Source organism: Apiospora kogelbergensis (assembly GCF_038363985.1).
Source record: "Apiospora kogelbergensis strain CBS 113332 chromosome Unknown utg000021l_segment0_segment0, whole genome shotgun sequence".
NCBI lineage: Eukaryota > Fungi > Ascomycota > Sordariomycetes > Amphisphaeriales > Apiosporaceae > Apiospora > Apiospora kogelbergensis.
In genome coordinates, this window is record NW_027117438.1 from 24666 (window position 1) to 37352 (window position 12687).

Genomic DNA, 12687 nt, shown 5'->3' on the forward strand with positions numbered 1-12687 from the left:
GGACATAGCGTCATGCATTTCTCGTCTGGTAAAAGCTGATGTCTCTGGTCTAAATCAATGGGTTCAACGGCATCACTAGCTGAAGGATCGCTAGTTGCATGAAGATGGAGGAGGGGATGCAAAGCAGTTCTATATCACGAGCGGGTAGCTGAACGTGTAGGCCCAATCATTTGGCCAGGGGGAAGACGCCCAGGGTCGAATATCCTAGGATTCGACATGAGTCATTCCCCTGACGCAACATCCGCCAGAAGTAGCGTTACTTGACTGTTGCCTACTATCTACTGCCTCTCTTGGGTTGGCCAGGGTCTGCTTGATGTTGGATTTCCAGTAGCTATGCATCTCATCCAGACGTACAAGGGCCACACCGCGTTCTGAGTCACTGTATTTTTAGCTACAGCTATGGATAAGGCTCTCGATCCGGCTCTCGGCCCTATTGTTACTTGAATACCCGCTGGAGTACCAAACATACAGATTACAGTTCCGATGTTCCAGCAAAGGGCGCTTGGCTACCCCTCCCTAACAGTACACTTCATCAGGCTCACCGTAGTCTCGCTTCCAGACCCCCGGGCTGTTCTTCAGAAACTGGGATCGAAATCCGATCATGCGCTGTCCCCGCGGACTAAGCGAGCGAGCAATGTCCTTCTCCACATTGAAAGGATACGCCTCCTCCGGGGTGAGGTACGAGCACTGAAAGACCAGCGTGATGGCCCGGCGCGTGGCGTTGTCGGTGATGTTAGCGCCGCCTCCGTGAACCACCTTGCCGCTAATGAAGCAAGCATCGCCCGGCTCCATCTCGGCCGGGATGGTGTCTTCGGGGGGCCCCGTTGTCGCCGAGGTCCTTCCAGCGATGGCTTCCCGGAATGACGCGGGTGGCCCCGTTGGCGCCGGTAAAGTCGCTCAGCGCCACGACGAAGTTGATGCTGGCCTCGGGGGCGTCGGGCCCGGCGTGCGTGAAAATGGGGAACTGCCACTGGTCTCGATGCAGCGGCTGGGCGCGGCTGCCGGGCCCGATGTCGATGACCTGGGCCGAGTTCATCCAATACCCTCCGGCATCCTCAAGGTAGATGGCCTCGCAGCACTGGTGAATCAGGTCGCTCTCTAGGACCTCGTGGCGAAAGGTAGGACTCAGGGAGACAACGTTGTTTAGACGTTTGGTATTGTCGCCATGAAAGTCCTTGACCCATTCTTCTGTGTGCTTGGATCCCACATGTAACTGGTCGACGGAAGGCTGCACTTCCTCGTTGAGGCGGCGCACCTGGTCGGTTGTGAACAGGCCTTTGATGATGACAGCCCCATCCTCGCGGAGCGCACGCAAGATGGCGTCACGGCCCGCGGAGGCTTGAACTTGTTGCAGCTTGGGTGCAGGTTTGTCCATACTTGCAACTTGGGAGACGACCAAGTGAGAGCAGTATGGCTGGCGAAGTCAGAACTGTTGAGTTATGTCGCTTCCCTCTTGAATCCAAGGAAAACACTGTTGCCCCCGAGTAGGAGATATCATAATGACAACCAAACCACGAGCCCAAGCATCGGCGTTCGCAACCCACTAATCCTTTGCCAAGATGATGATGCCGCTAACGATTTTGTGGGTTTCCCGAGAGTCATCAGCTACCCAATCCGTATAGATGGCCGCATTGACAGGACATCACAACACTAAAAGTACCTTGCATGATATGGACCTCGGTTTTGGCTAGGCAGCTTCACGCAGTACTACAAATCCTATAGGAATCTTCAACAGAGACAATGATGGCAGGGATCGACATTGCGTTGACAAATCTTATGATTGATGCATGCAGGTTCCGTGTAGTAAAGCAAAAACGAACCCCTTGTCAGTTGCCGTCAGCACTTGGCCCCCGGAACGAACCCCCACGATGGTTACATTGGTCCGTTCCTTGGCACTCATTAACCGTCTACAGATTACTGTACAGCTTTGGATCCCCAAGCCTCCTCTAGCACGTCTTCGATGCGTCTTGGTGCCGGGGCTTTGTCCGCGAATGTCTTGACCAGGTCCAAATGCCCGGACTTCTGCCCGGACAGCTGCGTCAAATCATACGCGCCCAGTGCGACGCTCGCTTCGAGGTCGGCAATCAAGGCGCGCAGCGGGTCGAGGCCTCCCCTCCCCGCCCGGCCCTTCGCAATCTCCATGTTGGTGGGGAGGTCGATGCCTGTGTGCTGCAAGAGGGCTTCGACCGGCTGGTGGCGAACCTGGAGCGTTCGGCCAAGGCTCTTCTCCACAAGCCGAACTAGCTCGTTGAGGGTGACGGTGCTGGTGACAGTAGACAAGACGCGGGGCCAAGTCTCCAAGTCGAGCGCCAGCGCCAGGTAGCGCGCACAGTCCGTGGTGAATGTCATGCTCATCTTGGCTTCCCCGTCGCCGGGCAGTACGGCTTGGCCATGGGCTGGGTCGACGAAGAAGCAGAGCCGACGCAGCACACTCGGCACACGCGGCTGGCCAAAGTAGTCCATGAACATGCCGGGGTAGATGTAGGCGTACTCGAGCGTTTGGGTCTTTTCCAATTCCCGACGGGCCGCCACGTGAAAGTGCTTCATGGGGTAGGGAAGCACGTCGTCTCCGGCCTCGTACTCGACATTGAACTCGGAGGGCACAAAGCGCCGGACGCAGGGGCACCTCTCTGCTGCGCGGATCAATTGGACCTGCGCATCCGACACAGAGTCGGAGTCCATGGTCATGGCGCAGATGATGACTTCCACTTTGAGCTCTGTGAGTAGCTCTGAGAGCCGATCTACAGAGGAGTAGTCGGTTTGAGCCACGGGGAAGTAGCGCTCGCCCGTCAAAGGCGATATGCGGCCAGGATCATTCTCCGCTGCCTGCGAATATCACATGCTTAGCCAACTAAATGAGCCACAAGGACAAGTCAAGTTCGTATCAAACCTTTCGGGACAGGACGTAGACCTCATGCTTGCCGGTTTCAAGCAGGGAGTTGGTGATCAAGCCCCCGAGGTCTCCGAGACCCCCAGCGACTGCGACTACTACCATAGTGATGACGCGTAGTGATTCGAAAGGGGGCGAATTGATAGTTAGTCCAAAACTGGTGAGGGTAGCGATGGGTGTGATGAAGTCGCAACGAGGATCATACGAACACAGGTTTGCTTGTGAAAAGTGATGCCTGCCCCTCTTTGCTTACAAAGATGGAACAGAAAGGTGACCCCGCCAAACCTATCAGACCTGCGTACTTATACTCCACGAGGCGACGAAGCACACCCGGAGGTGCGGGGTTTGGTATAGACGCAGGATGCATTAGTGAATCCTTTGTATAGCATGCTCCAATGAAATGCTAAAAGTACGTTGCAGCAAATATTGTCTACTGAGCCAACAAAGTCCCATGCTGGTCAAAATGAGACAAGCAAGGATTGCAGGGGGTTCACGACAGTCTAGGTAGCAATAACACGATGACTCAAATACTGCATATTGCATACTGCATACCATGGGTATATCATGATATACCGAGTATCGTCTTTTGATAGATCACAGTTGAAGCCCATATCTCATAGAAAAAAAGACGAAAAGCAAGGACCATTCAAGTCGTCTAAGCTGATAAACATGATGGACTTGACTGCCCAGCCGGGAGAAGTTCAACGGGGCGTGGAAGCAGACGAATATAGTCTTGGTGTCGACGTTACCGCACCAATGCCGTGTTTTCATCAACTTTTCGAACGGGCCGCTGCTGCATACAGCACCAATCAGGCCTTGATATGCGGCGGGGCCGCCCTCACCTATAGGGAGCTCAACGAACAAGCCAACCGGTTCGCCAGAGTTCTTATGGGCCGTGGCATTGGGCGTGGTGATATGGTCGGTGTGGCGCTGGACCGATCGGTCGACCTCATCGCGGTGTTGCTGGCTGTCATGAAGACAGGAGCCACATATGTGCCCATCGACCCTTCGCTCCCGGCCGAGCGGATAAATCAGATGATGGAAGATGCCAATCCAAAACTGCTTGTTGCAGACGCCTCGGCACTGGGGCACCTTTCTACCTGGAGTAGTGTGTGCTTGACCGTCAGCACCGCCCTACACATGATGCTGCTGTCTGATCCGGGTGGCAGCAACCTGGATGTGGGAACCTCAAGCGATGACCTCATTTACGTTATGTACACATCCGGATCCACGGGACGACCCAAGGGCGTCGAGATAAGCCACGCCAGTGTCTCCAATTTGCTACTGTCGATGCAGCAGCAGCCCGGGTGCAGCGAGAGGGACCGCCTCCTCGCCATCACGACGGTTTCGTTCGACATGGCAGTCCTCGAGATGTGCTTGCCGCTCCTCTGCGGCGGCACTGTGGTCCTGGCCCAGAAGCATGAAGTCAAAGACCCATCGGCCCTCGTCAAGCTCATGCGGCAACATGAGATCACCATGATGCAAGGGACACCAGCCATCTGGGACATGATATTGACGTCCGGGTGGCAAGGCCAGCCGCGGCTTATGAAGATATTGTGCGGCGGGGAGGCGCTGTCCAGATCGCTGGCAGATCGCTTGCTGGAATGCGGCGACGTGTTGTGGAACATGTATGGCCCGACCGAGGCGACCGTGTACGCGAGCATCTGGCAGGTATCCCGCATCGAGGACATTCTCATCGGCGGCCCCATCACCAATGGCCACCTTTACGTACTGGATGAGCACCTGTCGCCAGTGGCCGCCGGATATCCTGGCGAGCTGTATATTGGAGGAGCAGGGGTAGCCCGTGGCTATCGGAACAACAAAGAGCTTAGCCAGCGCACCTTTCTGCAGGACCCGTTTCACGGCGGCTTGATGTACCGGACGGGAGACCTTGCGCGCTGGGTCCAGTCGGGGAAACTGGCCGTCATGGGCAGGATTGACCAGCAGGTCAAAGTGCGTGGCCATAGAATCGAGCTTGGCGACGTCGAGGCGGCGTTGACGAAACACGAGGGTATCACTGCGGCAGTGGTAGTGTGTCGCCAAGATCGGCTCGTGGCGTATTACGTACCGTCCATGGGAACTCGGGGCGAGGAAGCAGCGCCTAGCCACACATTACGGCAATGGTTGACTGAGCTGCTGCCGGCCTACATGGTGCCGGCATTCTTTGTCGAAATGGAGGCCCTGCCGGTCACACCCAATGGCAAGGTCGACCGAAAGGCCCTCCCAGAGGTAGCTGCCTCCACACAGCCAGTCGTCGGTGTGACGCCCGCCTCGGAATTGGAGCGCCAGATATGGGCAGTATGGACGGCTGTGCTTGGTCATGGTAGAGCAGGTGTCAACGATAACTTCTTTGAGATGGGTGGCGATTCTGTGCGAGCGATCCGGGTACAAAAAGAACTGGAAACGGTTCTGGGCAGGCCTATCTCGGCCCCCAAACTCTTTGAGCACTACACCATCAAGACATTGGCGGCCTACTTGCACAGTTCACTGAAACCCAGAGATTCTGTCAATGAACCCATGTCGAACTTGAAGATGTTTCCGAGGGGCAGTGTTGACGATATTGCCATTGTTTCGATGGCATGCCGGCTTCCCGGGGAGGTCACAACACCCCAGGGCTTCTGGGATCTACTAGAGCGCAGCGGTGATGCCATTATTGACGTGCCCGAGGGCCGCTGGCCCGAGGACATGGGCTCGGCCCCGGAAGAGCTGCACTGCCGCCGGGGCGGTTTTATTCGCTCCGTCGACGCTTTCGACCTCTCCTTCTTTGGCATCTCGCCACGGGAGGCGCACTCGCTAGACCCTGCTCAGTACATGATGCTGGAAACTTCCTGGGAGGGGTTCGAGCGCGCGGGGTACACGGCAGATCAGCTGAGAGGCAGCCAGACTGGCATCTTCATTGGTACAAGCAACATCTTGTCCCATCAAGCGCTCAACTCATCCGCCGCCAAAGGCCTGGCAGATCTGGACGGGTACACCGTCACCGGCTCGGCTGCGGGCACCATGTCCGGCCGCATCTCCTACCACCTGGGCCTCGAAGGCCCGGCCATGACCATTGACACGGCGTGTTCGTCATCGCTGGTGGCGACTCACCTAGCTTGCAATGCGCTGCGTCAAGGAGAATGCGACATAGCTTTGTCGGGAGGTGTAAGTCTGATGATGAACCCCGGCTTACACGCCGAGTTCGGCCGGTTAGACGGCACCTCGCCAGACGGGCGCTGCCGATCCTTTTCTGCCGACACCCAAGGCACGGGATGGTCCGAGGGATGCGTTGCTGTCGTCCTGAAGCGATTGTCAGATGCACAGCGCGACGGTGATGTCGTCCATGCCGTGATACGCGGAACTGCTGTCAACCATGACGGGCGCAGTGCTACGTTGACGACGCCCAGCGGTCCCGCACAACAGCGACTGGTGCGCACGGCTCTACGTGCAGCCCGACTGGAACCGAACGACGTCGACTACATAGAGGCGCATGGCACGGGGACGAAGCTGGGGGATCCCATCGAGGCCACCTCGCTCGCCGAAGTGTTTGGACCTACCCGCATCAGCTCGGAGCCCCTGTTGGTCGGCTCGGCCAAGTCGAACATCAGCCACACGCAAGCGGCCGCTGGCCTTGTAGGACTGCTCAAGGTGGTATTGAGTATGCAGAATGGCACGCTGCCGCAGACTCTGCATGTCACGAAACCTACCCCGGCGGTAGACTGGGATGCCGCCAAAATGCAGCCGGTGCTGCGCAATCGACCGTGGCGTCGGCAGGACGAACGGAAACGCCGTGCTGGTGTCAGTGCCTTTGGTATCGGCGGCACAAATGCTCACGTGGTGGTGGAAGAGCCGCCGAAGAGGGAACCGATTGCCGAAGGGCCGAAACTTGCAGCCCCAAAACCAGCTACTCTCCCATTCGTCATCACGGGGCACACCGAAGCGGCGCTGAGCATGCAGGCTGAAAAGCTCCATCGACATGTCGACGCCATGGATAGCGACGTTAGTCTCGCGGATGTGGCTTTCTCTTTGGCAACTACTCGCAGCCATTTCCGGAAACGGCAGGTCTTGCTCGCTGGAAATAAGCTCGACCTTCTGGGCCAGCTTAAATCCATTATCGAGCCAAGTTCTCCGGCGCCGTATGCCGCAGAGGCCCCAGAGGCCCCAGGGTCATCCAAGCTAGCTATGCTATTCACAGGCCAAGGCAGCCAATGGCCAGGCATGGGTAAGGACATGTATGAGACATACCCCATCTGCCGTGAAGCAATCGACGAGATTGTAGCACAGTTTGGACAGTTAGAGCTGGAGCTGCCGCTGCTCAGTGTCATGTGGGCGGAGCCTGGGAGTCAAACTGCGGCACTGCTGCACCGCACCGACTTTGGGCAGCCCGCTCTATTCACCGTGGGAGTAGCGCTCTGGCGACTGTGGCAGAGCTGGGGCATATCAGCGGACCTTGTCCTCGGACACAGTCTGGGCGAGCTGGTGGCGGCACATGTGGCCGGCGTAATGGACCTGAAGGACGCCTGCCGATTAGTAGCAGCGCGTGGACAATTGATGCAAGCTCTGTCCGGCGACACGATCATGGTCTCGCTGGAAGCCACCGCCGTCGAAGTGGAAACCGCGATGGGTGATTTGGGAATCGCTCAGAGCGTCGAGATCGGGCTTTACAACGCCCCTCGCCAGATAGTTGTTTCGGGCAGCACTGCTTCGGTCGAGAAAATGGCAATACACTTCTCGGAGCAGGGCCGCAAGACATCGAGATTAGCCACTGGCCATGCGTTCCACTCCCGCTACATGGACGACATGCTCGAGGATTTCCAAGCTGTAGCGCAGACGGTACGGTTCAAGAGGCCTCAACTGCGCATCGTCAGCAGTGTGCACGGGAGGCTGGCGGAGCCCGGCGAGCTCGAAACAGCCGAATATTGGGTTCGGCAGGCGCGTGATGCGGTTCACTTCAGTGATGGGATACTGGAACTGTCCCGCCAGGGGGCCAATGTCTTCCTAGAGATCGGACCGCAACCTGTGCTATGTGGCCTAGGCGTGGCCACTCTTGCAGACAGCCCCGAGGCCAAGTCGCACAGTTGGCTACCTTCGCTAACTCGCAGTCAAAGCAGCGGTATGTCTGCTCTTCAACGCAGTCTCGCCTGTTTGTATACCAGGCACATTTCAGTCGCCTGGCCGGCATTCTTCGAGCCGTTCGGCTGTCAACGTGTGGAGCTGCCGACATACGCTTTCCAACGGGACTACCAACGGACCACGGGTCTCGTTCACGGGCATCCCCGAAGGGTTATCAGTTCGAGATAGCCTGGCATGCGATGGACGAGGGGGTTTGTCGGCGTCCTAATCACTATGGTGGAAGATGGAGGGTATTGCTGCCAGTTGGGCAAACAGCTTGGACTAGGCAAATAGAGTCTATGCTTCCGTGTTCCGGCTTGCGCATGGCCAGGGTAGAGCACATTCAGGACGCCAAAAACCTGGACGGGCTGATTTGTCTCTGGGACTCAGACGTCGACTTTATTGACCAGGCTCAAGCATTCGTCGCGAAGGCACTGAAGCAGCTGCAAGAGGCGGCCGAGATGCAGTTCATGCCGTCCCTCACGTGGATCACTCGCGGTGCCGTGGGCACGGGGCTCGAGTCAACCGATCAGGCCCTCAAGCTCGGGGCGGCACCGCTTTGGGGTCTGATGCGCACAACGAGAAGCGAGCATCCGGAGCTGAAGTTGCGTTTGATCGATGTCGGAGAAGAGCTGGGTGCAGATACCGAAGCATCTCTGGCCTGCGCCTTGGCACTCACTCAAGAGCCTGAATGTGTCGTGAGTCCCAAAAACGTGCTGGTACCAAGGATGCAGCGCGTTGGTCATACTCCAGAGGACTCTTCAAAGCAACTGTTACGAACCGATGGCGCGGTTCTGATAACAGGTGGTCTTGGCGATATTGGAGCCCGCGTTGCAAGATGGCTGGCCAGGGATCACTCGATCCGCGACTTGGTACTGAGTTCGCGCAAGGGCATGGAAACGCCCGGCGCAGAAAACTTGGTCCTGGAGCTTACCAAAATGGGTGTCAAGACTACTGTGGTTGCTGGAGACATAGCAGATGCGGAAAGTGTGAGAAAGATCATGGCACTCTTCGGAGGGAAACGACCGCTTCGAGGTGTCATCCACGCAGCTGGCGTTTCTGACTCGGGCGTCCTGTCCGCGATGACGCCGGAGCGATTTGCTACAACCCTCCTGCCCAAGGTGCACGGCGCTTGGCTCCTGCATCAGGCTACTCGTGATTTGGATCTAGACATGTTCATGATGTTCTCTTCTATCTCGGGGGTTATGGGGATGGCGGGCCTCGCGAACTACGCCGCTGCCAATACTTTCCTCGACGCCTTGGCCCATCTGCGGCGCGCTCAGCACATGCCGGCGTCGTCGGTGGCATACGGTACCTGGGCAGGCGACGGCATGGCGTCCCGGCTCAGCAGCACGACACTCTCTCACCTCGCCCACTTTGGCCTTGACCCGCTAGCCCCCGAGGAAGGGTTGCAATCACTTCAAGACACGGTCAACAAAGGGCGCGCCCTGACTGTAGCAGCGGCTCTTGATTTGAAGCGACTTCGGGACTATTACGAGCAGCAAGGGGGCGTGCCAGCATTGCTTCGACTACTTCTACCAGAAACAGGACACAGTTCCCAGGTCCCCCAGGCTCCCCGAGTCGTGGATATGCGAGGAGTGTTGGGGGACGCTAGGCCAGGCCAAAACAAGGACATGATGCTCGACATGGTCCGGGAAGTGGTGGCCAAGACATTGGGGTTTGCGCGATCATGCGACGTGGATATTGACGTTCCGTTGAAAAACATTGGCATCGACTCACTGACGGCGGTGCAAATGCGTAACAGTCTGGCGGCATGGACGGGGCTGACCCTTTCTGTCAACATTGCCTTCATGTATCCGAATCTGAGAGCACTCGCTCAGTTCCTACGTTCACAGATGCAGGACGCAGACGCATCCTCCTCGGCAATGTCAACTTGCAGCGACACAACTGCCACCAGCATGTCCGAAACCGTCGACCTAGACATGGAGGCCATGGAGAAAGGCTGTCTGGATAGCAGCTTCACGTTCGACAATGTAACCCGACATGCGGGAGTACTTGATAGCTGCCCAAAGTCGGTGTTTCTTACCGGAGCCACAGGCTTCGTCGGTGCCTTCGTCCTGGGCGACCTGCTACGGCGCGGGGTCGAGACGCATTGCCTGGTGCGCGCCGGGAGCGTTGACACGGCAAGGCAGCGGGTGGTGGGCACGCTGCAGGGGTACGGGCTCTGGGAGCCGGGATTTGCGCCACTGGTGCAGCCTGTGGTCGGCGACATGTCCCAACGCTTGTTTGGGCTGAGCGAGGAATCATTCGACAAGCTGGCCGATCAGGTGGATGCCATCTGCCACTCGGGCGCCCTGGTAGACTGGATGCGGCCATTGAAGGAGTATGTCGGCCCCAATATTGTCAGTGCCCACGAGGTTCTGCGGCTGGCGTCGCGCGGCCGTGCCAAATCGGTGCATCTCGTGTCGACCATCTCTACGTTGCCTCTCCACCTCGGCCTGGGGCTGCACGAGGGCGAGCAAGAGTACGGCTACGGTACGTCCAAGTTCGTCGCCGAGCGGCTCGTGGCGGCGGCTCGCTGGCGGGGCGCCGGGGCAACGGTGTACCGTCTACCCTATGTCACGGCATCGACGACGTCGGGCCAGTTCCGACTCGACCGCGGGGATTTCCTGCACAACCTCATTGCCGGCAGCCTGGAGCTGGGTGCCTTTCCCTCGTTGGAGGCGAGCCTTTCGGCCGTGTTGCCTGTTGACTACCTGAGCAGAACCATTGTGGACGTCATGACGCGAAATGCGGATCGGAGGGGTCGGGACTACGATTTCCTGAACGCGGGGGCGCCGAGCTGCAACGACTTCTTCAAGCTGGTCAACGCGGCCAGCGGCGGCGAGCGAGCATTGCTGGCTTTCGGGGCTTGGAAGCGACGGGCGTTGGATCATGCGGCAAGGTTTCCCCGTGGTCGGTTGGCTCGGATCGCGGCGGTATTTGACATGTACAACGACGACACGGCGGCGGGCATGTTCAAGGGCCTGGGTGTCGGGAAGCACGTTCTCGGTGGTAGTGAGTTTCCGGCGCCGCCGATGGACGAGCAGTTTGCGGCGACATATGTAAAGTGTATAGGGATGCGGCTGTAGTAGAAGTAAGAGAAAGAAATGCGCAATTGAATGTCGATGTCCAAGACCCCTAAAGACTAAGAATGCCGGGGTAGTGGGGTCGGTGCTGGGGCCGTTACTGCAGTTCCGATGAGATTCGTCGACGCCATTGATTCAGGTTTCTTAGAGTGCTTCGGCTTACTAGGCGCTAGAGTAGCATATCATATCATCATCTCCACCTGATCTTCAGCTGCCTCTTGGCGCAAGAACCTCACCTTTGGGCTGCTTACGCTCATGGGGCGGCCTATCATGCCTATCATGCACAGACTGGATGCAACATTCGTATATTCCCTTCTCGGTTGACCAGGGGGTGCACCCCTCAAAAGAATTCGTGACCCGTCGCCCGTCGCCTTGGGCACATTCGTTGGCCTCGATTTCTTCTTGATACTTCTTGCGCTGCTCTTGCGTCCTGGGTTCATCATTGCAAAGACATCTCCGGAAACTTCGGGGTTCGAAGGACTGATGTCACGATGGCTGCCAACAGCCGTTCCGCGCTACTGGGCGCACACATGAAGGAGTCGAAGTCTCAACAGCTCCGCCCGATTCTGACCTCTCTAAACGGCGACAACAGCTGGCTCATATCCTCCCCGAGGCCAGCTGACAGGAACCCCGCAGCGCCGAAGCCCAGCAAGGCGTATTACCACGTTGTCTGGGACCCGTGGTTCTCGACATCGGGTGCGGCTGTCACCATCGCAAGCTGGGTTGCCTCGGTGAGCCTGACGGCCCAATCACCCATCCAGAACGGCGACGACATCGAGCAGATCGCACGCGAGATCGAGAACAAAGCGGCAGATGCGGGCTTGATTGACGCTGGTCTCCCAGGCCCGAGCCAAGATCCGATGGTTGACGCCATCATCATCACCTTCCACTACGCTGACCACCTCCACGAGACCTCGCTGCGCAAGTTTGACCGGCGCATCCCTGTGGTGGCCGCCCCCGAAGCCGCCGCCATCCTGGAAAAGTGGGAGTACTTTCAGTCCGTCACCGTCATGCAGGACATGGTCGACGAAGGGCCGGGGTGGCAGGCCCTTCACCCCCAAGGCCCGTTGCCCGAATGGCTGACAATATTCCGCCTGAGGGGTGAGCATGAGCTCAACTTCGCCACGGCGGTGGTGTGGTCGCACGAATCGGATGCCGGGGAGGCTGGAACAACACAAGCACGTCACGAAGCGCTGTGGGTGTCGCCGCATGGCATGCGGATGGACCAGCCGGCATTGCAGGCGTTCCTGCGTGACACCACCCGGACGGTCGATGTTTTGGCTATGCTGCATCCCCTCAAAGAAAGTTCTACGTGGGGATGGCAGACCGTGTCAGGGGTTACCGGCGGACTGGCGTTTGAGAGAGCCTTGAAAAAGAGCCCCAAGTATTGGATACCAGCAGCGGATGCCGTGTTCAGCTACTGGGGGTTGATCATGACTCGGGTCTTCGATGTACGGAGGACGTTGGGCTGGGGTCTTGCAGAAGAAGAGAGATTGGCCAAGGAAAAGGGCGAGGCAGTGACCACGAGACAGCCCAACCTTGTTCAAATTGGCGTTGGCGAATCTTTGGTTCTCGAGTGAAAGGGTCTGCCATCTTTCTTGTTTTCGTAGCTATCAA

The 12687-nt window shown here is 57.9% G+C and overlaps 5 protein-coding genes across 5 annotated transcripts; 3 read left to right on the plus strand and 2 right to left on the minus strand.

Moving 5' to 3' along the window:
- Positions 1 to 516: 516 nt before the first annotated feature.
- Positions 517 to 1375, minus strand: PG998_015196 (uncharacterized protein; the record flags this gene model as incomplete). Its single annotated transcript, XM_066882012.1, has 2 exons — positions 517 to 792; positions 866 to 1375. 2 exons carry the CDS (start codon positions 1373 to 1375, stop codon positions 517 to 519), a joined length of 786 nt encoding a protein of 261 aa, XP_066722927.1.
- Positions 1376 to 1914: 539 nt separating this feature from the next.
- On the minus strand, positions 1915 to 2995 carry PG998_015197 (phosphoserine aminotransferase; the record flags this gene model as incomplete). The annotated part of the gene is made up of 2 exons (XM_066882013.1): positions 1915 to 2826; positions 2891 to 2995. The coding sequence occupies 2 exons, from the start codon at positions 2993 to 2995 to the stop codon at positions 1915 to 1917; spliced, it is 1017 nt and encodes a 338-aa protein (XP_066722928.1).
- A 564-nt stretch (positions 2996 to 3559) lies between these two features.
- PG998_015198 (uncharacterized protein) lies at positions 3560 to 8170 on the plus strand (the record flags this gene model as incomplete). Its single annotated transcript, XM_066882014.1, has 1 exon — positions 3560 to 8170. One exon carries the CDS (start codon positions 3560 to 3562, stop codon positions 8168 to 8170), a length of 4611 nt encoding a protein of 1536 aa, XP_066722929.1.
- A 134-nt stretch (positions 8171 to 8304) lies between these two features.
- On the plus strand, positions 8305 to 11073 carry PG998_015199 (uncharacterized protein; the record flags this gene model as incomplete). The annotated part of the gene is made up of 1 exon (XM_066882015.1): positions 8305 to 11073. The coding sequence occupies one exon, from the start codon at positions 8305 to 8307 to the stop codon at positions 11071 to 11073; it is 2769 nt and encodes a 922-aa protein (XP_066722930.1).
- Positions 11074 to 11561: 488 nt separating this feature from the next.
- On the plus strand, positions 11562 to 12650 carry PG998_015200 (uncharacterized protein; the record flags this gene model as incomplete). Its single annotated transcript, XM_066882016.1, has 1 exon — positions 11562 to 12650. One exon carries the CDS (start codon positions 11562 to 11564, stop codon positions 12648 to 12650), a length of 1089 nt encoding a protein of 362 aa, XP_066722931.1.
- Between the last annotated feature and the right edge of the window lie 37 nt (positions 12651 to 12687).